The following is a 22,868-nucleotide window of genomic DNA, read 5'->3' as shown; positions in this document are numbered from 1 at the left end:
AAGTTTACGTAGAACATTTAAGTGTTTCTTTACACTTGTAATTATACTTTCAATATGATTGTTCCATTTTGCGTCACTACTGAAATTAACTCCCAGGTGCTTATGAGATGTACTTAAAGGTATATTTTTACCATTTAAGGAAAAGCTAAGGTCTGGAATCTCAATATTTGAAAATATCATAATTTCGGTTTTATCTGGGTTAAATGACATAAGCCATTTAGAAGACCAAACATCCAGCTCTTTCAAGTCGCGATCGATAACAGATTTAATCTGTTCTCCGTCGTTACCAGAATAATTGAATGATGTGTCGTCAGCAAATAGCCGACACAGTGAAGTAAGCTTATCAGCAATATCATTAATTTATATAAGACAACAAAAGGAAGAAGACGAGTTATTTAATGCTACTCTCTGTTTTCTGTCGTGTAGATAATCCTGAAACCAATTCAATACATTTCCGTCAACACCATACGCTTTCATTTTACATATAAGACCCCTATGCCAAACTTTGTCGAAAGCTTTTGAGAAGTCACAGAATACAAAACAGTTTATATCTTTTTTTTCCTAGGAGTTTAATATGCAATTATATATTTCTACGAGTTGATGAACAGTTGAATTTTTAGGGAGAAATCCTGATTAATACTCATAAATTAATTTATTAGCTTTTAAATGATTTTATAAGTGCTTAAACACAACTCTTTCCATAACTTTTCCTACACAACTAATTAAGGATATCGGTCTATAATTTGATGGCAGAGATGAGTCTCCCTTTTTGTTAATTAGTTTAACCCATGCTACTGAGATATCCTGGCATCAAATCACCTTGAACTATGCCTAACACACAAGACCACTCGACCACCTAGGCTCTATATATATAAGTACGTCTGAACCTGTGACAACTCTACCACCTTGAACTATGCCCAACACACAAGACCACCTAGGCTCTATATATATAAGTACGTCTGAACCGGTGACAACTCTACGACCTTGAACTATGCCCAACACACAAGACCACCCGACCACCTAGGCTCTATATATATAAGTACGTCTGAACCAGTGACAACTCTACGACCTTGAACTATGCCCAACACACAAGACCACTCGACCACCTAGGCTCTATATATATAAGTACGTCTGAACCAGTGACAACTCTACGACCTTGAACTATGCCCAACACACAAGACCACTCGACCACCTAGGCTCTATATATATAAGTACGTCTGAACCAGTGACAACTCTACGACCTTGAACTATGCCAAACACACAAGACCACTCGACCACCTAGGCTCTATATATATAAGTACGTCTGAACCAGTGACAACTCTACGACCTTGAACTATGCCAAACACACAAGACAACTCGACCACCTAGGCTCTATATATATATAAGTACGTCTGAACCAGTGACAGACAGACAAATTTTATCCATCAGATCAACAGTCGACCACCTAGGCTCTATATATATAAGTACGTCTGAACCAATGACAACTCTACGACCTTGAACTATGCCAAACACACAAGACAACTCGACCACCTAGGCTCTATATATATAAGTACGTCTGAACCAGTGACAGACAGACAGATTTTATCCATCAGATCAACAGTCGACCACCTGTGCTCTATATATATAAGTACGTCATAACCAGTGACCAGAATCCAGAATTAGGTGATAATTTAATTGAAGTAAATGGTTATGACATAATAAGAAGAGATAGACATGAAACCCAAGACAAAACAGGGGGTGGGGTATTAAATTATATAAACAACTTAATGGCATATGAAAGGAGAGAAGACTTAGAGATTGGTAATGTTGAATCAATTTGGCTTCAGATCAATTTTCCATCCGCAAAACCTATTCTTTTGTGTTCAGTTTACAGACCACCAGCTATGAAAGTAGACTGGATAGATGCTTTTGAATTAAAAATAAGTAAAGCAGCAAGCTTAGATTTAGAAATTATTATTATGGGTGATATAAATATTGACTATGCTCAAGGATGTAGTAACAACAAATGGTCCCATATGATACAGTGCTATGGTCTTACACAACTTATTGATAATCCAACAAGAGTAACAGATAAAAGTAAAAAGATCATTGACCATATATATACAAATAAGTCCGATAATATAATTGAAACATATGTACCTTACTTGGCATTCCGTGACCATTACCCAGTGTGCCTTACAAGAAAAACAAATGTTAAAGAAATACCAGATTCTAGCCACCAGATCATAACTTATATGTGTTTTAAAAAGTTTAATGAAGATAATTTTATAAAAGAACTTCAATGTAAACCTTTTAATAATGTGATAGAAGAACATGACACAGACAAAGCTTTAAATATCTGGTATTCTCTTTTCAATAATGTCTTAAATAAGCATGCTCCAATAAAATCAATAGCGAGTCAAAAATGTTCAAAGACCAGAATGGTTAATCCCTCAAATATTAACTGCCAGACAAAACAGGGATTATTACCATAAAAAGCATGATCTAGAAAGATACAGGTTCTGGAGGAACAAAAGCACATCACTTATAGATGATGCAAAAAACAAATTTTATAAAACATCTATTGAACAGGCTAAAAATCCAAAAGAATTATGGAAATATGTCAAGGGGCTCAACCAAACTAAAGGTTCTCCTTTTCCATCCCAACTTAAGACACACAATGGTGTTATCACAGAAACTCAGCATATAGTTAATGCTTTTAACAAACATTTTATAAATATTGCCCCAAAATATAACCTATCGACATCTCAATCATACAAATTTGATAGTAATAAGATTTAGCAGGAGTAAGCAGCAAAAGTACCTCAAGATACTTGGTTTTACATCCCCTTGATTACAGTTGCAGAAGTTAAGGACTGCCTTAGCAATTTAAATGTTGCAAAAGCTAAAGGCATGGATCAGATCAGTCCCTGCATACCTAAATTATCATCAGAAGTTATTTCACCGTTAATAGCTTATATTATAAATAGGAGTATCACTGCTGGTATATTTCCTTCAGAGCTTAAAAATGCACGTGTCATGCCAAGCCATAAAAAGGGTCCTAAAGATACTGTCGACAACTATAGACCAATATCTATTTTGCCTACTCTTTCATAGATTTTTGAAAACATGTCTGCAAACACCTATACCGATATCTATTAAAATATAAGCTCCTTCATGCAAGTCAGTCTGGATTTAGAAGTCACCACTCTTGTCATACTGCTTTACTAAAACTTATTGATCAGTGGTTGAAAGCCATGGATGATGGAGAAATTATAGGTATTATCTTCCTAGATTTTAAAAAAGCATTTGATCTGGTAGATCACATTATCCTTCTTCAAAAACTGCAGTGCTACAAAATTTCAAATTTATCATGTAACTGGTTTAAATCATATCTATCTCATAGATTCCAACAAGTGGAAAATGGGACAATTAAGTCAAGGGCACTAGAAATAAAAGCTGGAGTACCTCAGGGCTCCATATTAGGCCCCTTTTATTTTTATTGTTCATTAATAATTTGCCCCTTCATATAACCTCATCTCAAACAGACCTCTATGCAGATGATACTATCATTCACTGCACAGGTCGTAGTCTCAATACCATCCAAGACAGCATTACAATTGATTTAGAAAGAATTGAAGAATGGTGCAAGGGAAATAAGATGTATATAAATCCACCAAAAACTACATCTATGGTTATTGGTTCTAGACAGAAACTAGCAAAAACAGACCATGTTCTTAATTTGACTGATGGTAACTCACACATTAGATATGTTAATTGCGAAAAGCTCCTTGGGTTTTTTATACCCCATGCAACGAAGTTGCGGAGGGTATAATGTTTTTGACCCGTCCGTCCGTCCGTCCGTCCGTCAGTCCGTCCGTCCGTCCGTCAGTCCTGATTCTTGTCATCGCAACTCCTCTCAAACCACACAACAGAATTTCATGAAACCTTTTCAGATAATAAGAACATACACTGTAGTTGTGCATATCGACAGGAAATTGCGATTCAATTTTTTTTCTAGGAGTTACGCCCCTTTGAACTTATTTACTTTAATGTACTACTGCAACAGTTTGTCATCGCAACTCCTCTCAAACCACACAACAGAATTTCACGAAACCTTTTCAGATAATAAGGACATACTATGTAGTTGTGCATATCGACGGGAAATTGTGATTCAATTTTTTTTCTAGGAGTTACGCCCCTTTGAACTTATTTACTTTAATGTACTACTGCAACAGTTTGTCATCGCTACTCCTCTCAAACCACACAACAAAATTTCACAAAACCTTTTCATATGATAAGGACATACTATGTAGTTGTGCATATCGACGGGAAATTGCGATTCAATTTTTTTTCTAGGAGTTACGCCCCTTTGAACTTATTTACTTTAATGTACTACTGCAACAGTTTGTCATCGCAACTCCTCTCAAACCACACAACAGAATTTCACGAAACCTTTTCAGATAATAAGGACATACTATGTAGTTGTGCATATCGACGGGAAATTGCGATTCAATTTTTTTTCTAGGAGTTACGCCTCTTTGAACTTATTTACTTTAATGTACTACTGCAACAGTTTGTCATCGCAACCCCTCTCAAACCACACAACAGAATTTCACGAAACCTTTTCAGATAATGAGGACATACTATGTAGTTGTGCATATCGACGGGAAATTGTGATTCAATTTTTTTTCTAGGAGTTACGCCCCTTTGAACTTATTTACTTTAATGTACTACTGCAACAGTTTGTCATCGCAACTCCTCTCAAACCACACAACAGAATTTCACGAAACCTTTTCAGATAATAAGGACATACAATGTAGTTGTGCATATCGACAGGAAATTACGGTTCAATTTTTTTTCTAGGAGTTATGCCCCTTTGAACTTATTTGCTTCAATGTACTTCTGCAACAGTTTGTCATCTCAACTCCTCTGAAAACACACAACAGAATTTCATGAAATTTTGTAGATAATAAGGACATACTATGTATATTGACAGGAAATTATTATTCAATATTTTTTCTTATACAATTTTTTTTCTTATTTAATTTCTCCAATGACAATGTGGGGACATGGGGTATGTGAGCGTGCTCACTAAGGTTCTTTAATTATTGATGAAAATCTTGAGTGGACAGCCCAAATTGACACTTTGTGCACAAAAATCAGTACCAGACTAAATCTTTTGTCTAGGATAAAGAAACCCCTCCCCCTAGAAACACGAAAGTTATACTTTAATGGTTATATTCTCCCTATTTTGGATTACTGTTGTACAATTTGGGGAAACACCAGTGACCAAAAATACAAATAGATTAGATAAACTTCAAAAACGAGCAGCTAGAATTATTCTTGAACTTCCTTATGATACCCCATCTAATACAATGTTTAAAAAGTTATGATGGCTTCGATTTACTGATCGTGTAATTTACCACAAGGCCTTATATGTTCATAGATGTTTATATGGATCTGTCCCAGAATATTTGTCTAACAAAATCTCCTATGTTACAAATAAAAATAGAATGCAACTTAGATCAAATACTACCCAATTACTTAATATACCAAAGGCAAGAACAAACACATTTAGAAACATTCATTTTCTGGCCCAACTTTATGGAATAAACTACCAGAAGCACTAAGACATATGTTAAACATAAATACTTTTAAAACAAACTGCTTTAAGTTTTACTTGAAAATCCAGGATTTATTTAAATGACTATGTATCAATTTTGATTTATATTTTCTTATGTTTATCTTTGTTATGAAGAAATTGTGTGATGCATTGTGAGTGGAGTGTGAGAGCCTCAAGGGAGAATAGTGTTTGTACTAATTGAGCATACACTCTTGAAATAAAGATTATTATTATTATTATTAATCTAGATAGGTAATAGTAAAAAACAATAAATGAACAATTATAATAGAAGATGTTGAATATACATCAATGTGACAGCTTCCAGTGACAAAAAAAATGATATCTAAATAGTCTATGTTCTTCACCAACAGGCAAGGGTCTTATAAAACTTTTCTACTGGAAAACAGAATTCTTGATCAGGAAAACACAATTAGGTGCATGGCATGCATTGATAAACATACAGTAAAAATGGATTCAGAAAAATGTGTTGATTGACTATTGTTTGATAAATGTCCAGTGGCAAATAGTTCATGCATGACAAGTTCAGCGTTTTAAGAAAAAACACTTCACTCTATAATAAATTAAAAGTCAACAACACATACAAAACTTTATGCAAAAAAGGTGACAGCAGAACTGCTTCTGATTGGAGTTCAAAGTACCTATCATACTATCCTATTCTATAATATCACAAAATAAAAAGATAGAAGTAAAAAAATAAAGGAACATTGAAAGATAAATGTAACTTTTTATACGACCGCAAAAATTGAAAATGTTTTGGTCGTATATTGGTATCACGTTGGCGTCGTCGTCCGCGTTGTCGTCGTCCGAATACTTTTAGTTTTCGCACTCTAACTTTGGTAAAAGTGAATAGAAATCTATGAAATTTGAACACAAGGTTTATGACCTCAAAAGGAAGGTTGGGATTGATTTTGGGAGTTTTGGTCCAAACATTTTTAGGAATTAGGGGCCAAAAGGGCCCAAATAAGCATTTTCTTGGTTTTCGCACTATAACTTTAGTTTACGTAAATATAACTCTATGAAATTTTAACACAAGGGTTATGACCACAAAAGGAAGGTTGGGATTTATTTTGGGAGTTTTGGTTCAAACAGTTTAGGAATTAGGTGCCAAAAAAGGGCCCAAATAAGCATTATTCTTGGTTTTCGCACAATAACTTTAGTATAGAAATCAATGAAATTTAAACGCAAGGTTTATGACCATAAAAGGAAGGTTGTGTTTGATTTTGGGAGTTTTGGTTCCAACAGTTTAGGAATAAGGGGCCAAAAGGGTCCAAAATTGAACTTTGAATTGAATAATTGGGGTTCTTTGATATGCCGAATCTAACTGTGTATGTAGATTCTTAATTTTTGGTCCCGTTTTCAAATTGGTCTTCACTAAGGTCCAAAGGGTCCAAAATTAAACTTAGTTTAATTTTAACAAAAATTGAATCCTTGGGGTTCTTTGAAAAGCTGAATCTAAAAATGTACTTAGATTTTTGTTTATTGGCCCAGTTTTCAAGTTGGTCCAAATCGGGGTCCAAAATTAAACTTTGTTTGATTTCATCAAAAATTGAATAATTGGGGTTCTTTGATATGCCAAATCTAACTGTGTATGTAGATTCTTAATTTTTGGTCCATTTTTCAAATTGGTCTACATTAAAGTCCAAAGGGTCCAAAATTAAACTAAGTTTGATTTTAACAAAAATTGAATTCTTGGGCTTTTTTGATATGCTGAATCTAAACATGTACTTAGATTTTTGATTATGGGCCCAGTTTTCAAGTGGGTTCAAATCAGGATCCAAAATTATTATATTAAGTATTGTGCAATAGCAAGACATTTTCAATTGCACAGTATTTAGCAATAGCAAGAAATCTTCAATTGCACAGTATTGTGCAATAGCAAGAAATTTTCATTTGCACAGTATTGCACAATAGCAAGAAATCTTCAATTGCACAGTTTTGTGCAATAGCAAATATTTTCAATTGCACAGTATTGCGCAATAGCAAGAAATATCTAATTGCACAATATTGTGCAATAGCAAGAAATTTTCAATTGGAGTTATCTTTCTTTGTCCAGAATAGTAGTTGAATCAACTTAAATCATTGTTTTATACAATATACAATGTATATATTCACTTTTACTACCAACTGATAAATTAAAACAATCTTTACCATTCAGTGATAACAAGCACTTTATTTTACATTTTAATATTTTATGATGTATTTAAATGAGTAGTTATTGTTGCAAACTCCATTCGAAATTTGAATTGAGATCAGTTTTGGAAAAAGGGAAAGGGGGATGTGGAAAAAAAGGGGGGGGGAGAGGTTAAATTTTTCTCATTTCAGATGTCACAAATAAAAAGAAAAATTCTTCAAAATTTTTTTGAGAGGATTAATATTCAACAGCATAGTGAATTGCTCAAAGGCAAAAAATATTTTTAAAGTTCATTAGACCACATTCATTCTGTGTCAGAAACGTATGCTGTGTCAACTATTTAATCACAATCCAAATTTAGAGCTGAATCCAGCTTGAATGTTGTGTCCATACTTGCCCCAACCGTTCAGGGTTCAACCTCTGCGGTCGTATAAAGCTGCGCCCTGCGGAGCATCTGGTTTTTGTGATGGTATCAACAGTTGTTTAATGTGCTATAATGTGGGACGACATGATCAGACACACAGAACTACCTGTATTACTTGATAAGTTGACAACTATAATGTGGGACGACCTGCTCAGACACACAGAACTACCGGTATTACTGGGTAAGTTGACAGCTGTAATGCTGGACCACATGCTCCGATGCACATAACTACCTGTATTACTTTGTAAGTCGTCAGCTATAATGTGGGACGACATGCTCAGACACACAGAACTACCTGTATTACTTGGTAGGTTGACAGCTGTAATGTGGGACGACATGCTCCGACACACAGAACTACCTGTATTACTGGGTAAGTTGACAGCTATAATGTGGGACGACATGCTCAGACACACAGAACTACATGTATTACTTGGTAGGTTGACAGCTGTAATGTGGGACGACATGCTTCGACACACAGAACTACCTGTATTACTGGGTAAGTTGACAGCTATAATGTGGGACGACATGCTCAGACACACAGAACTACCTGTATTATTGGGTAAGTTGACAGCTATAATGTGGGACGACATACTCAGACTCACAGAACTACCTGTATTACTGGGTAAGTTGACAGCTATAATGGGGGACGACATGCTCCGACACACAGAACTACCTGTATTGCTTGGCAAGTTGACATCTATAATGTGGGAGGACATGCTGAGACACACAGAACTACCTGTATTACTGGGTAAGTTGACAGTTATAATGTGGGACGACATGCTGAGACACACAGAACTACCTGTATTACTTGATAAGTTGACAGCTATAATGTGGGACGACATGCTTAGACATACAGAACTACCTGTATTACTTGGTAAGTTGACAGCTGTAATGTGGGACGACATACTCAGACACACAGAACTACCTGTATTACTTGATAAGTTGACAGCTATAATGTGGGACGACATGCTGAGACATACAGAACTACCGGTATTACTTGGTAAGTTGACAACTTTAATGTGGGACGACATGCTCCGACATACACAAGTACCTGTATTACTGGGTAAGTTGACAGCTATAATGTGGGACGACATGCTCTGGCACACAGAACTACCTGTATTACTGGGTAAGTTGACAGCTATAATGTGGGACGATAAAGATTATTCAGTTTGAGATATTCAGCCCACACAAATAAACGCTGAATAGTTGTAATTTCATTCGTTTAAACGGGCAGTTCATTAGAGTGAAATTAGTTTCTCCTGTGGTGTTTTCATCAATGTAGCATAGAGGGCCTTAGGTTGTCCCCCTTCAAAATTATTTTCATGGTATTTTATTGCCCATGTAATCATTCAGCACGACACTGTCAATCTGAACAGTTGAATTTTCTTGTTAAAAGTTTATTCAGCTGTTTGAGAGTTTTTTGTTTGATACTGATGTTTGAATTATATATTATACATGTTATATGTGTATATATATATGTATGATTTTGAATCATGTTTATTTCATATTAAATATAGAGCATCTGCGTTGTCGTGCGACAATCCACTTTACAAAGTCTTTAGAATTTATTATAGCCTATATATGGCGTGTATATTCAGAGTGTTTTTATATATTTGAACATTTGGTACAAGTATTGGTTTTATGTCTATATTGATGGGTTGTTTATACCAGGAGAATATGTGTTTAAACTTTTTATTTCTCAACTCAAACATGTTTATGGTTATTCTTATAATTTCAACTTTCATGGAACCCTATAATTCCATTCATGTGTAAAGGGCACATGTATATCACAGTTAAGTTGACATAGGGTTAACAAATTTTAAACAACTAGTTAAGACAATAGGGTCTATCAAAATCTTAACAAAAGAAAAACATATCAACAAATCATATTTAAGAATTTGTAGATATCCAAATCCTACACAAAGTATTGAGTCCTGTTCTAGTGACTGGAAACATATAAAAAGTGCTAATAATAGATTTAAATTGCTGTTGCATAAAATTCATTTATTCAGTTTTAAACACTATGCCAGGTTCTGGAAATTCTTTCATGCTGTTATAGATTGACTCTTGATCATTTACATTTTAACACATGTATTTTCTATTCAGATTTGTACAGGATTATTTTGATAGAAAATGTATCTCCTGTATTAGCCCAGTAACCTAATAAACAAAGTATACAACTTGTCAGGATTTCATTATCCACCTTTGTAAATGAACTTTATATCATTCAAATCAAGAAAATTGTCATTTTAATTTTTTAATTAAGGATATTCATACTGAATTTTGAATTGATTTAGAGAAGAAACATGCATGATGGTTGTTAATTTCATATGTGTTCATCAGTAAAGCATTATATAAAATATGAACTCTTTTCTATTTATAGCATATTTACTTGGATGAACGAATATCAAATAAAAAGAAACTTTGTCAACCCTGTCCATGTAGGACCATTACTAAATGCTGTAGCAAAGTAAGTTCATTATTATTGATTTCAGTTAATATGAAATTCAGAAATATATATGCATATGTTAAATTTGAAATGTTTTAAATTGCATCACGGAAGAGACATGTATTGTTGAAATGTGCATCTGGTGCAGGAAAATTAGTACCGTTAATGTTATTACTACCACTGGGTCGATGCCTCTGCTGGTGGACTGTTATTCCCCAAAGGTATCACCAGCCCAGTAGTCAGTACTTCGTCACTGGCATGAAAATACAGATTTTTTGTGTTATCAAAATTTGCTGTTGCAAAATGTTAGAAATTATTATAAGTTAGGGAATGTATCTCCCTCATGCAAAGCTCTGATTACTTTTACAGATTTGGCTATACTGTTTGGACCTTTTGGATTATAGCTCTTCATCTTTTATATAAGCTTTGGATTTCAATTATTTTGGCCTCAAGCATCACTGACATATATTGTCGAAATGCGCATCTGGTGCAGGAAAATTGGTAAATGTTATCATTACTGTCTATAAAACTCTATATACAATGGGTCAAACTTAAAATTGTACCAATTTCTCAGGACAAGTCAAAGTAAAAGTAGTGGTAGTAAAGAGTTTTAGTATGAGCTTAACTGTGAGTCATTTAAATGTGACATAATACTTTGTTTTGTCTTTAGCAATGAAAAAAAGAAGTGTATAAATTAATTTTTATATCTGAGGATACAATTAAAAAAACTCAGCTTTACAGAAAGGTAGCACAGTTTTAGATGTATAAGTGGTTCCTCTTGGAACGTGCATTGCATATTTGCAGAAATACAACCTATAAATATACCCTCCCTGGTTTGAATAAGCTTTACTTCTTTTTTTTTAGGTTATTGGAGAGTTTTCGTATCTTGAAAGCACGACTGCAGTCATCTCTATCAGAAGTATTCTATGACGCAGCTACTGACGAATGGATGAATGTTTACTTTTTTCCTAAAAAACACAAATTAAAGGACATCATTGAAAATGCTAGAAATAGTGGACTTTCATCGTTAATTGAATAGATTTGTGTAAAAAGGATAGTAGAAAGTGTTCATTAAAATGAGATTTGTAAATTTTGTTCTGTATTACTTTGAGAAATCAATAAGCGTTCATATATATATAAACTCATCATAGATAGCAGGACATAAATTTTGCACGCTGGACGTGAGTTTCATCTACAAAAGACTCATCAGTGACGCTCTAATAAAAAAGTTTGAAAGGCCAAATAAATTATGAAATGAAAGAATTGTTAATTGACTTTTTTATAAGAGTTACTGGCCTTGAAGGATGATATTACATGTTTTAACTTTATTTCCTGAAACTATTTGACATATCTGCATCATATCAATTTATGCAAAATTGACAGGTGAGCAATAAAGATTCTTTCCAGCTTGAAATCTAAAAACAAGAGATACCAGGCTTATTATTTTAATTTCAAACATAATCAGCAGCATGACGCATAACTACTGTGGCTTCACTATTATTCATTGTTTACCAATTTTCGTGGATTTCATGGTAACCCAGGGACTACAAATTCACATGTCCAACGAATTACAAAGTTTGTATAGCAATTTATGCAGACTTTTGAAAAACCATGAAATCAAATATACACAAAAATGAAAATTCACCTCAATCCACGAAAATAAATGAACTACAGTAGTATGTGTATCTAAAGGTCCTCCTGAGCAGACTGATTGTTTTCACAAGATGAGTGGTACAGGTTTTGTCTCGTGTTTCGTTTTTGTCTTCTTTTGTTATCTATAAATTTGTTGCCATACCTCACTGTGCTTATATGACTCTTCAGTAGCTCAGCTTTCTTCGTATGATGGCTAAATCTAAGATGAAACAGAAATTATCAGCAACTTAAAAATGTGTAAGTACATATCAAAATATGAGAGTTGACATCTCACGATTACTTTTGTTAGGACAACCCAGTTTAGAAATGTCCAAGGGAAAAAGACAAGAAATAGTATGATAAAATAGATTATGGGGTTTTCTGCATAAAAAAAACCAATTAAATATCAACTGTTCAACAAAGTGGGAAGCTTTTTTGTTCATTCATATTTTTTCAATTCTATCAATACATCTGTCTCCATGTTTATCTACCATAATTCATGTATGTGCCTGTCCCAAGTCAGGAACCTGCAATTCAGTGGTTGTCGTTTGTTTATGTGTTACATATTTGATTTTCATTCATTTTTTTACATAAATAAGGCCGTTAGTTTTCTCGTTTGAATTGTTTTACATTGTATTATCGGGGCCTTTTATAGCTGACTATGCAGTATGGGCTTTGCTCATTGTTGAAGGCCGTACGGTGACCTATAGTTGTTAATGTCTGTGTCATTTTGGTCTTTTGTGGATAGTTGTCTCATTGGCAATCATACCACATCTTCTTTTTTATATTGGTATCACTTTCCGTTCCCTTGTTCTTATGCACTTTTGGTAATGTGATCTCTTGTCATCCCTAAGTGTTAATAACTACAATACTACTAAACCAAAGAAACATTTCCGGTTTACAAGAAAATGTAATGATTAACAGTCTGCATATTGTAAAGCTTTCTGTGTTTTACAGATATTTACACCTCTAAGATATATTGTTGTAGCTGTATCATTAAAATTATACCTTATCTTTACCAAAACCTTTAAAGTAAGAATAATTCAAGAATTAAAATATTCCACTTTCATTATACTTGACAAAACGGATTTTATTTACCAAAACTTTTGAATTCATCTTAAAAGATAAGACAATTAATATTATATTACATTCACTATTGGGTGATGAATATTTAAGAATACACTAATATTTGTAGTCCATTATTGTTTTCCTTCTCTTTAAAGTTCTTATATGAAAGCCACCCATATAACTATACAGTTGTCTGTTTTATTGTGTGTAAGCAATCATGCAATATCCAATTAAAATAGACGTTTTTGTTCAATTAAATAAGGTCTATTGTCTTTAATTGGAATACGTATGGTCTATATATATAGATGTCCTTTAAATATTTACTGACTAGTGGATCATGAATAAACGTCCTAATTAATTACCTTGACATCAGACATTTTAGAAAAAATGATAGCAACGTAAATACAGTTAAAGTAACATTAATCGCAATCAAAAAGGTAAGGATCAAACTCTTTATTATTCTATTTTGACAATATTAGAGGCCATGTATCGACAAGGTTTGTATTTGGTGTCGTGTGTTTGTCTATCCCATTTTTTGTTTATCTTTAAATATGAATAAACCATACATGGGGTAAATAAAGACAACAGTAGTATACCGCTGTTCAAAAGTCACAAATCAGTTGAGAGAAACAAAAAACCGGGGGAAACACATCAACTATAAGAGGAAAACAAAGAAACAACAGACACATTGAAGTGCAACAAAAAACAAACGACAAACATGAACGAGACAGTAGACCAGAAACTAAAAATATCTATTTAATATCTAAAGGGTGATGACAGACAGGTGTTATCATAAAGATATAAAGTTTATATAGTCTCTAATATAAAGCTGGTTAAATTACTGGCTATATGCGAATAAAGTCGAGGGAAAAATCAACTAACATTTGACCTACAAGATGAACTGTTGGAAATAGCTGAAAATTGTACCTCCAATATATAAGTGTTCGCTCAAGAAATTGAAAAGCAGTGGATGTGAAAACGCATCACACAGTACTGTATATCCTGCTCACATCAAGGTCGATTCCAAATTTCGGAAAGATTTGATTTATAGTCTTGAAATAAATGTGATTTCTTTTTGTTTAGAAAAAATTTGGGTTTTTTTTCATGAACAAGCGATGCAAGTTTGGACAATTTTTACACGACTTGTAGCTAACATGGCGACGCATACATTTTATTATATTTTTGGTAAAATTTTCATTTAGGCAAAGTATAAGTAAATTCAGTCTGAGAAAATATATACCGATGATCCACCTTAAACCGGGTATAAATACTAGTATCAAGTTCTTGATCGTGGGGAGAGGGGGGTCAATCGTTTGTAGCTACCAAGAAAAATGCATATCTTTAAAAAAAAAAATAGAATTACAAATATTTAAAACTATTATTACTCTCAGATCATTTCATCGAATCGGACCCTGCACATCATGCTATATTTATTAATGTTCAAAAGAGAGTCTCTAGGGTAATCGCCAGCCTAACATCCAGTAATCTCGTACATGCTAAATAAAATTTGGATACTTAAATTGAAATTTGCAGTTACAAAAATTTTGTGAAATAATGAACGTCCTTCTATGATGCCTTGTATTTAATTGTTCAAATATTTCGGCCTCGAACATTACTGACTTGCTTATATCTGTTGACATGTGCCACTGATGTAGCCTTAATTATTGGTACACTTATAACTGTTGAAATGTGCCACTGATGTAGCCTTATTGGTACACTTATAACTGTTGAAATGTGCCACTGATGTAGCCTTATTGATACACTTATAACTGTTGAAATGTGCCACTGATGTAGCCTTATTGGTACACTTATAACTTGAAATGTGCCACTGATGTAGCCTTATTGGTACACTTATAACTGTTGAAATGTGCCACTGATGTAACCTTATTGGTACACTTATAACTGTTGAAATGTGCCACTGATGTAGCCTTATTGGTACACTTATAACTGTTGAAATGTGCCACTGATGTAGCCTTATTGGTACAAATAATGTTATTACACTACTTGATTGATACCTCTGCTAATGAACTGTTAAATAGTCCTGAGGGTATCACAAAATCAAGTACCTCAGGACATCATAAAGCTAAAGGCTCCAAGGAGCCTATTTCGCGCACCTGATATATCCTATTGGTGATTGTGGCCAAGTTGGTTAAATTTGTCTCAGTTGTTTCAGGAAAAGACTTAAGTAAAAGATTTAAAAAATTTACGAAAAATTGTTTAATTTGACTTTAAAGGGCAATAACTCCTTATGGGATCAATTGACATTTTTAGTCATGTGACTAATTTTAGATCTGACTTTGCTGAATATTAGTGCTGTTTACAGTTTATCTCTATCTATAATAGTATTGAAGATAATAACAAAATAAATACAAAATTTCCTTCAAATTACTAATTCGGGGGCAACAACCCAATAACGGCTTGTCTGATAGATCTTCATCTGATAAAATGTTTAACCCATTGTCAAAAGTGCTTTTAGTTTCAGAGATATAAGCCAAAAACTGCATTTAACCCCTATGTTCTATTTTTAGCCATGTCGGCCATGTTGGTTGGCTTGCGGGATCATCGGACACATTTTTTAAACTAGATACCCTTATAATGATTGTGACCAACTTTTGTTAAATTTGTCTCTGTAGTTACAGAAGAAAGATTTTTGTAAAAATAAAAAAATAAAAAAATTGTAAAAAATATAGGTGGCCTGTTGCAACGCAAAATTTCTATTCTTATACAATTTACCCTCATTTCCCAGGGGCAGTCCAAATTCCCCTGATCATTATCCCGAATGGCCTCTTTTATAAGACCTACCTGTTGTCCTTATTATTAACTTGTTCTTGTTCTTAATAGGTATGAAATATTTGACACTGGACGTTAAGCAACCAACAATCAATCAATCAATCAATCAATGCTGTATCTGTACATGTTAAGGTCAAGACTAAACTATATGGACTGTGTTTAGTAAGCTTAACAACTTCTTTTATCTGTACATGTTAAGGTCAAGACTTAACTATAAGGACTGTGTTTAGTAAGCTTAACAACTTCTTTAATTTGTATATGTTCAGGTCATGGCATCCAGTAAACCAATATCTTGTGGACCATGTCACACAGAAAACATAAACATTCCATCTGACATCTGGTGTTATAAATGTGATGAAGGATTATGTTTCACATGTTTAAGTCATCACAAAGAATCCAAATCAACATGTGATCATAAGACCATTGATATCAAAAATTATAAACCATCTATTCCAACTATCAAAACAAAATGTGACGAACACAATGAAGACCTCAACATGTACTGTCCTAATCATTTAATACCTTGCTGCAATGGGTGTGTTTCTACTAAGCATTCTAAATGTACCCAAATAACCAATTTAGCCAGTATCGTGGAGAAAACATCAATTGAAAACTCCAAGGAAAATGTGGAGACAAGTATAAGTTCTACCTTATTACTTTTGGATAAATTTGTGACCAACAAAACAAAAAACATAAAGACAGGAGAAAATCAATGCGTAAACATAAAAAAATCAATTAAAGGAATTCGACAAGAAATAAACAAACATTTGGACGAATTGGATAAGAAGTCATGCCAAGAAACGGATACAATATGGAACCATGAAAAATCCAAAGCAGCTGATTTCATTTCTGAACTTGAAGGAAAAATCGAAAACTTGAACGAAATGAAAGAAAATTTAAAAACAGTAACAGAAGATTACACTTCAAAACTTCAATCATTTCTATGTGTACATCAAATTGAGCAACAAGTAAACCAATATCAACGTTATGTTAAAGATCTGGAAAAAGATGAGAGAACCAAAGAATTGGTCATGGAAATGAAGCAAAATGATGAAATAGAAAAGATTCTAAGCACGTTAGGATCGTTAAATTCATTAGGAGAAGTGATGGTTTTTACGACATTAGATTTGAACAAGGAAACAAGTGATAGAAGGGATCAGCAAGTTCAATCACAAGCACAATATAACATTCATAATTTGAACATGAGCATCGAGACAAGAATAGATATGAAAGAGGGTGAAAAAAGTGACTTGATTTGTCTGATGGATGGCAGACTTTTAGTAGTTGAAAAGCATGGTAAAGTTAACCTACTGTTTTCGGATGGCGAGCTTCAGAAAGTGTTACCTATACCGGGTGATGCCTTCAATGTGACACAGATCAGTCAGGACACTATTGCCATAACTTATCCTAAAGAGAAAGCTATTAAGATCTTCAATATGGAGAGTGAAACAGTTACCAAAGTTATACCATTACACAAAGAATGCTACGGTTTATCATTCTCCAAAGAATCTCTGGTTGTAGGCTTAAGTAAAGATGAAATTTGTTTTGTCGACTTAAAAGGGGAAATCCTGAATTCAATAGAAGTTGAGAGTAAATCAGACCTGATAGACCTTGTTTTCAGTAATGACAGAGTAATCTACACATGCTACAATGAGAGATTTGATTGTGCAGTATACTGTGTGGATGGATCAGGTAAACAGATCTGGCAATATAAAGGGGATTTAGCAGGACCAGAAGGACTTTGTACAGATACTTATGGCAATATTTTTGTAGCAGACATCGGATCTGATTTCGGAGGTGAAACAATAACAGTAATATCAAAAGACGGACAGAGTAGTAAAGAACTGATTAATGGATACTCTTATTTTCATATACCTAAACTTATTTGTTTGAAACATAATGGGTGTTCAGGTTATATCTGTTATTTACATGGCGAACAATTAATCAAATTTAATTTATCTACTGAATAACTTACTGAGGATTCATTTATTATTGTGAATACCGATTGTCTAAGTAAGTATATTTGGTGTGAAGTGTGAATGTGAGTGGAAATCTAGGCCGATAGATATATATTTAATATATGGAACGCCACAGCTGTCTTATGTGGAACTCTGATATTACTTTATGTTGTTTTGTCTTTACTTTATATGGTTTTGACATTACGTAATGATGTTTTAATATAACTTAATATGGAATAGTCATTACTTAATGATGTTTCGATATGACACGATATGGTTTCGTATTGATTTGATATATTTTTGTCATTACTCAATATGGTTTTGTCATTACTCGATGTGGTTTCACCATTAATATAATATGGTTGTGTCATTAGTCAATGTGGTTTTAACATTACTTGATGTGTATGTGACTTAACGTAATGTCGTTGTTTCGTTACATAATGTGGTTTTGTTATTTCGTAATGATGATTTGTCTATTTTTTATAGGGTTTTAACATTACGTAATGATGTTTAAAAATTTGACGATTTGACACTACTTGATATGTTTGTTTCATTATTTGATGCGGTCTTGTCATTCTTTGATGTGGTCCTGTCATTCTTTGATGTGGTTATCCCATTACTGGCCCAAGACCACAATTATGACCCCGCTTTTCGTTATCCACGAATATAGTACACAAAAGAGCAACCTAAATTCTGGAATGCAAATACTACCGTGACACCTTAACCAAGACATAACAAACTTGAAATCAGTCATGACACCTATGATGCATAGACGTCTTACTTTGGAACATATTACAATAAAGAATACTGGTCTGCACTCATTTGTTACCAAAAAAAAATGAAACATTACATCCCTACCCCATCTAGCAGATTTTCACTTTTTTTTCATCTTACCATTTTTATTTAAGGAGTGAACAAAACCCAAATATATGATGTTTCAAATCAACACAGAAGTCATTATTGAATGAGCAAAAAGCCATCGGGAAAATAGTGGACGCCACCATACGACCAACGGATGTAGACTTACAATATAAACATGGTAACATTATCTTGGAATTCTCTGCAGCAACCTATCTGCATTTCAGCAAAACTCTACTTCAACATCTTGAGGCACATACTGATCTCACATGCAGCATACATGATGAACAGGACAAATCTGGTAAGGTGGTAGAACAATCTATTGCAGTTAAATGCAATCAAAACTTGCGTCAACATTACAGAATCAACCTATATAATACCACCTGCAGAGTGGAAGTGAATGATATATTGTTGTAGCTGTCTCATTGAAATTATACCTTGCAGCTCTTTTCATGCAAATTTAGCACTCAGTGTACATGATCCTTAAAAAAGAAAAAACATATTGTCGCTCTGACACATTCCCCATTTCCTTTCTCAATTTTATTGTAAACAAAATCTTTACCAAAACCTTTAAATCTCTTCAACGATTTTCGGTACTTATACATCTTCGGATTTCAAATGTTTGGCTTTTAGCGTTCCTGATGAAGGTAAATCCAGAAAAGCGCTTCGGACGCAATAAATTATAAAACGTGTTGTTTTCCATTTTTTAAAGTAAGAATAATTCAAGAATTAAAATATTCCACTTTCATTATACTTGACAAACCGGATTTTATTTACCAACACTTTTGAATTCATCTTAAAAGTTAAGACAATTATTATTATTTTACATTCACTATTGGGTGATGATTATTTAAGAATACACTAATATTTGTAGTCAATTATTGTTTTCCTTCTCTTTAAAGTTCTTGTATGAAAGCCAGTCACTCCCATATAACTATACAATTGTCTGTTTTATTGTGTGTAAGCAATCATGCAATATCCAATTAATATAGATGTTTTTGTTCAATTAAATAATGTCTATTGTCTTTAATTGGAATACGTATGGTCTATATATATAGATGTCCTTTAAATATTTACTGACTAGTGGATCATGAATAAACGTCCTAATTAATTACCTTGACATCAGACATTTTAGAAAAAATTATAGCAACGTAAATACAGTTTAAGTAACATTAATCGCAATCAAAAAGGTAAGGATCAAACTCTTTATTATTCTATTTTGACAATATTAGAGGCCATGTATCGACAAGGTTTGTATTTGGTGTCGTGTGTTTGTCTATCTCATTTTTTGTTTATCTTTAAATAAGAATAAACCATACTTGGGGTAAATAAAGACAACAGTAGTATACCGCTGTTCAAAAGTCACAAATCAGTTGAGAGAAACAAATCTGGGTAAACACATCAACAATAAGATGAACACAAAGAAACAACAGAAGCATACATTTTATTATATTTTTGGTAAAATTTTCATTTAGGCAAAGTATAAGTAAATTCAGTCTGAGAAAATATATACCGATGATCCACCTTAAACCGGGTATAAATACTAGTATCAAGTTCTTGATCGAGGGGAGAGGGGGGTCAATCGTTTGTAGTTACCAAGAAAAATACATATCTTTAAAAAAAATTTAGAATTACAAATATTTAAAACTATTATTACTCTCAGATCATTTCATCGAATCGGACCCTGCACATCATGCTATATTAATTAATGTTCAAAAGAGAGTCACTAGGGTAATCGCCAGCCTAACATCCAGTAATCTCATACATGCTAAATAAAATGTGAATACTTAAATTGAAATTTGCAGTTACAAAAATTTTGTGAAATAATGAATGTCCTTCTATGATGCCTTGTCCTGAATTGGATTAAGTTCAAATATTTCGGCCTCGAACATTACTGACTTGCTTATAACTGTTGAAATGTGCCACTGATGTAGCCTTATTGGTACACTTATAACTGTTGAAATGTGCCACTGATGTAGCCTTATTGGTACACTTATAACTGTTGAAATGTGCCACTGATGTAGCCTTATTGGTACACTTATAACTGTTGAAATGTGCCAATGATTTAGCCTTATTGGTACACTTAATACTGTTGAAATGTGCCAATGATGTAGCCTTATTGGTACACTTATAACTGTTGAAATGTGCCACTGATATAGCCATATTGGTACACTTATAACTGTTGAAATGTGCCACTGATGTAGCCATATTGGTACACTTATAACTGTTGAAATGTGCCACTGATGTAGCATTATTGGTACACTGATGTAGCCTTATTGGTACACTTATAACTGTTGACTTAGAAGGGGAAATCCTGAATTCAATAGAAGTTGAGAGTAAATCAGACCTGACAGACCTTGTTTTCAGTAATGACACAGTAATCTACACATGCTTTAATGCCAGAATTTGTCGTGCAGTATACTGTGTGGATGGATCAGGTAAACAGATCTGGCAATATAAAGGGGATTTATCAGGTCCAAGAGGACTTTGTACAGATACTTATGGTAATATTTTTGTAACAGACATCGGATGTGATTTCGGAGATGAAACAATAACAGTAATATCAAAAGACGGACAGAGTAGTAAAGAACTGATTGATGGACATTCTCGATTTCTTATACCTAATCTTATTCGTTTCAAACAGAATGGGTCTTCAGGTTATATTTGTCATTATCATGGCAAACAATTAATCAAATTTAATTTATCTAGTGAATAACATACTGGGGATTCATTTATTATCGTGCAAACCGATTTTCTAAGTGAGTATATTTGGTGTGAAGTGTGAATGTGAGTGGAAATCTAGGCAAATATATATATATATATGTTTAATTATGCTGTTGGGTTACTGTCTAATTGATGTTCACATCTCAAATCCTGATATTCATCAGTGGTGGTATTTGGTGTGAAGTTTAAATGTGAGAGGAAATGTAGACAAGTGTACACATTAAATATATATAATGTATATTTTAGTTGTAATGTGATATAACTGTGTAAGATAAGTTCCCATGAAAAATCCATATATCCTATCAAAAGTATGGTATTATGTGTGAAGTTTGAATGTCAGAGACATTTTATGATATTATATAGATGTGTATTTTTAAAATTATGTTGTTGCGTACTGAAAGTTCTCATTATATATTGGTGATATAAGTTGTGAATTTGAATTGAAATAGGAAATATAGGCAAGTATATAGATGGCTATATACTATGTTGTTTGATAACTGCATTATATACCGTTATCGTTATAGTTCGGACCCCGCCCAATGGCAGGTGCTGTCGATTCCAATTTTAATTGACTAAGATTGTCAGTTTTCCTGGGCATTCAAGATTCCTCCACCAATAAAAGGGTACCACCACAAAAATAGCCAAGAATGCCAAAAGTGGCTTTAAACATCAATCAATCAACCAATCGTTTATACATGCATGTTTAATTGTGTTGTTGAGTTAATTTTTGTTTATTATTAATTTTCGCATCTTAAATCCTTATGTTCTGAAGTAGGGATATGTATTTGATGAGAAGTTTGAAGGGGAAAAATAATGTAGACAACTGTATTGATATATGTTTTAATTTAGTTTTCGAATTACATCTCCGCAGTAAAAATAGGTTATTGATCTGGGGATGCATAGCGGGCGGGCGGACATCAGGGCAGGCATTCGGGCTGCCAAACAGTGTCCGTGCATTTACTCATGAACCGTTCAATCAAAGCTTTTCATTTTTTAATATGTTGTTATTAATGACAAAATGGAGGCCAAGTTCAATACTGACGACTTTAACTTTCATCTTTCAGGGGTATTGGTTCTTGAAAGATTGACAAATGGTGTTTACGTTTGTGTCCAAGCTGTAAATCATGAACCATCTAACTAAAGACTTTCAAATTTTAATATATTGTTATTATATTATTACTGTTACTGTATATAGTTTTTGGTTGGGT

At 33.4% G+C, this 22,868-nt stretch overlaps 1 protein-coding gene across 5 annotated transcripts in view; it reads left to right on the top strand.

Moving 5' to 3' along the window:
• LOC143046369 (hexosaminidase D-like) overlaps nucleotides 1-11,723 on the top strand; it is a 201,368-nt gene extending 189,645 nt beyond the window's left edge. For all 5 annotated transcript variants that reach the window (XM_076219500.1, XM_076219501.1, XM_076219496.1 and 2 more), the window contains 2 exons: nucleotides 10,565-10,651; nucleotides 11,495-11,723. In XM_076219500.1, coding sequence (XP_076075615.1) covers nucleotides 10,565-10,651; nucleotides 11,495-11,669 — 262 coding nt within the window. In that variant the 3' untranslated portion in view covers nucleotides 11,670-11,723. The remainder of the gene's footprint in view (nucleotides 1-10,564; nucleotides 10,652-11,494) is intronic.
• Nucleotides 11,724-22,868: the final 11,145 nt, after the last annotated feature.

The sequence above is a fragment of the Mytilus galloprovincialis genome, chromosome 9, assembly GCF_965363235.1.
Source record: "Mytilus galloprovincialis chromosome 9, xbMytGall1.hap1.1, whole genome shotgun sequence".
Lineage (NCBI taxonomy): Eukaryota > Metazoa > Mollusca > Bivalvia > Mytilida > Mytilidae > Mytilus > Mytilus galloprovincialis.
The sequence above is the reverse complement of the archived record's forward strand: the minus strand, read 5'-3'. Positions and strand labels throughout refer to the sequence as shown.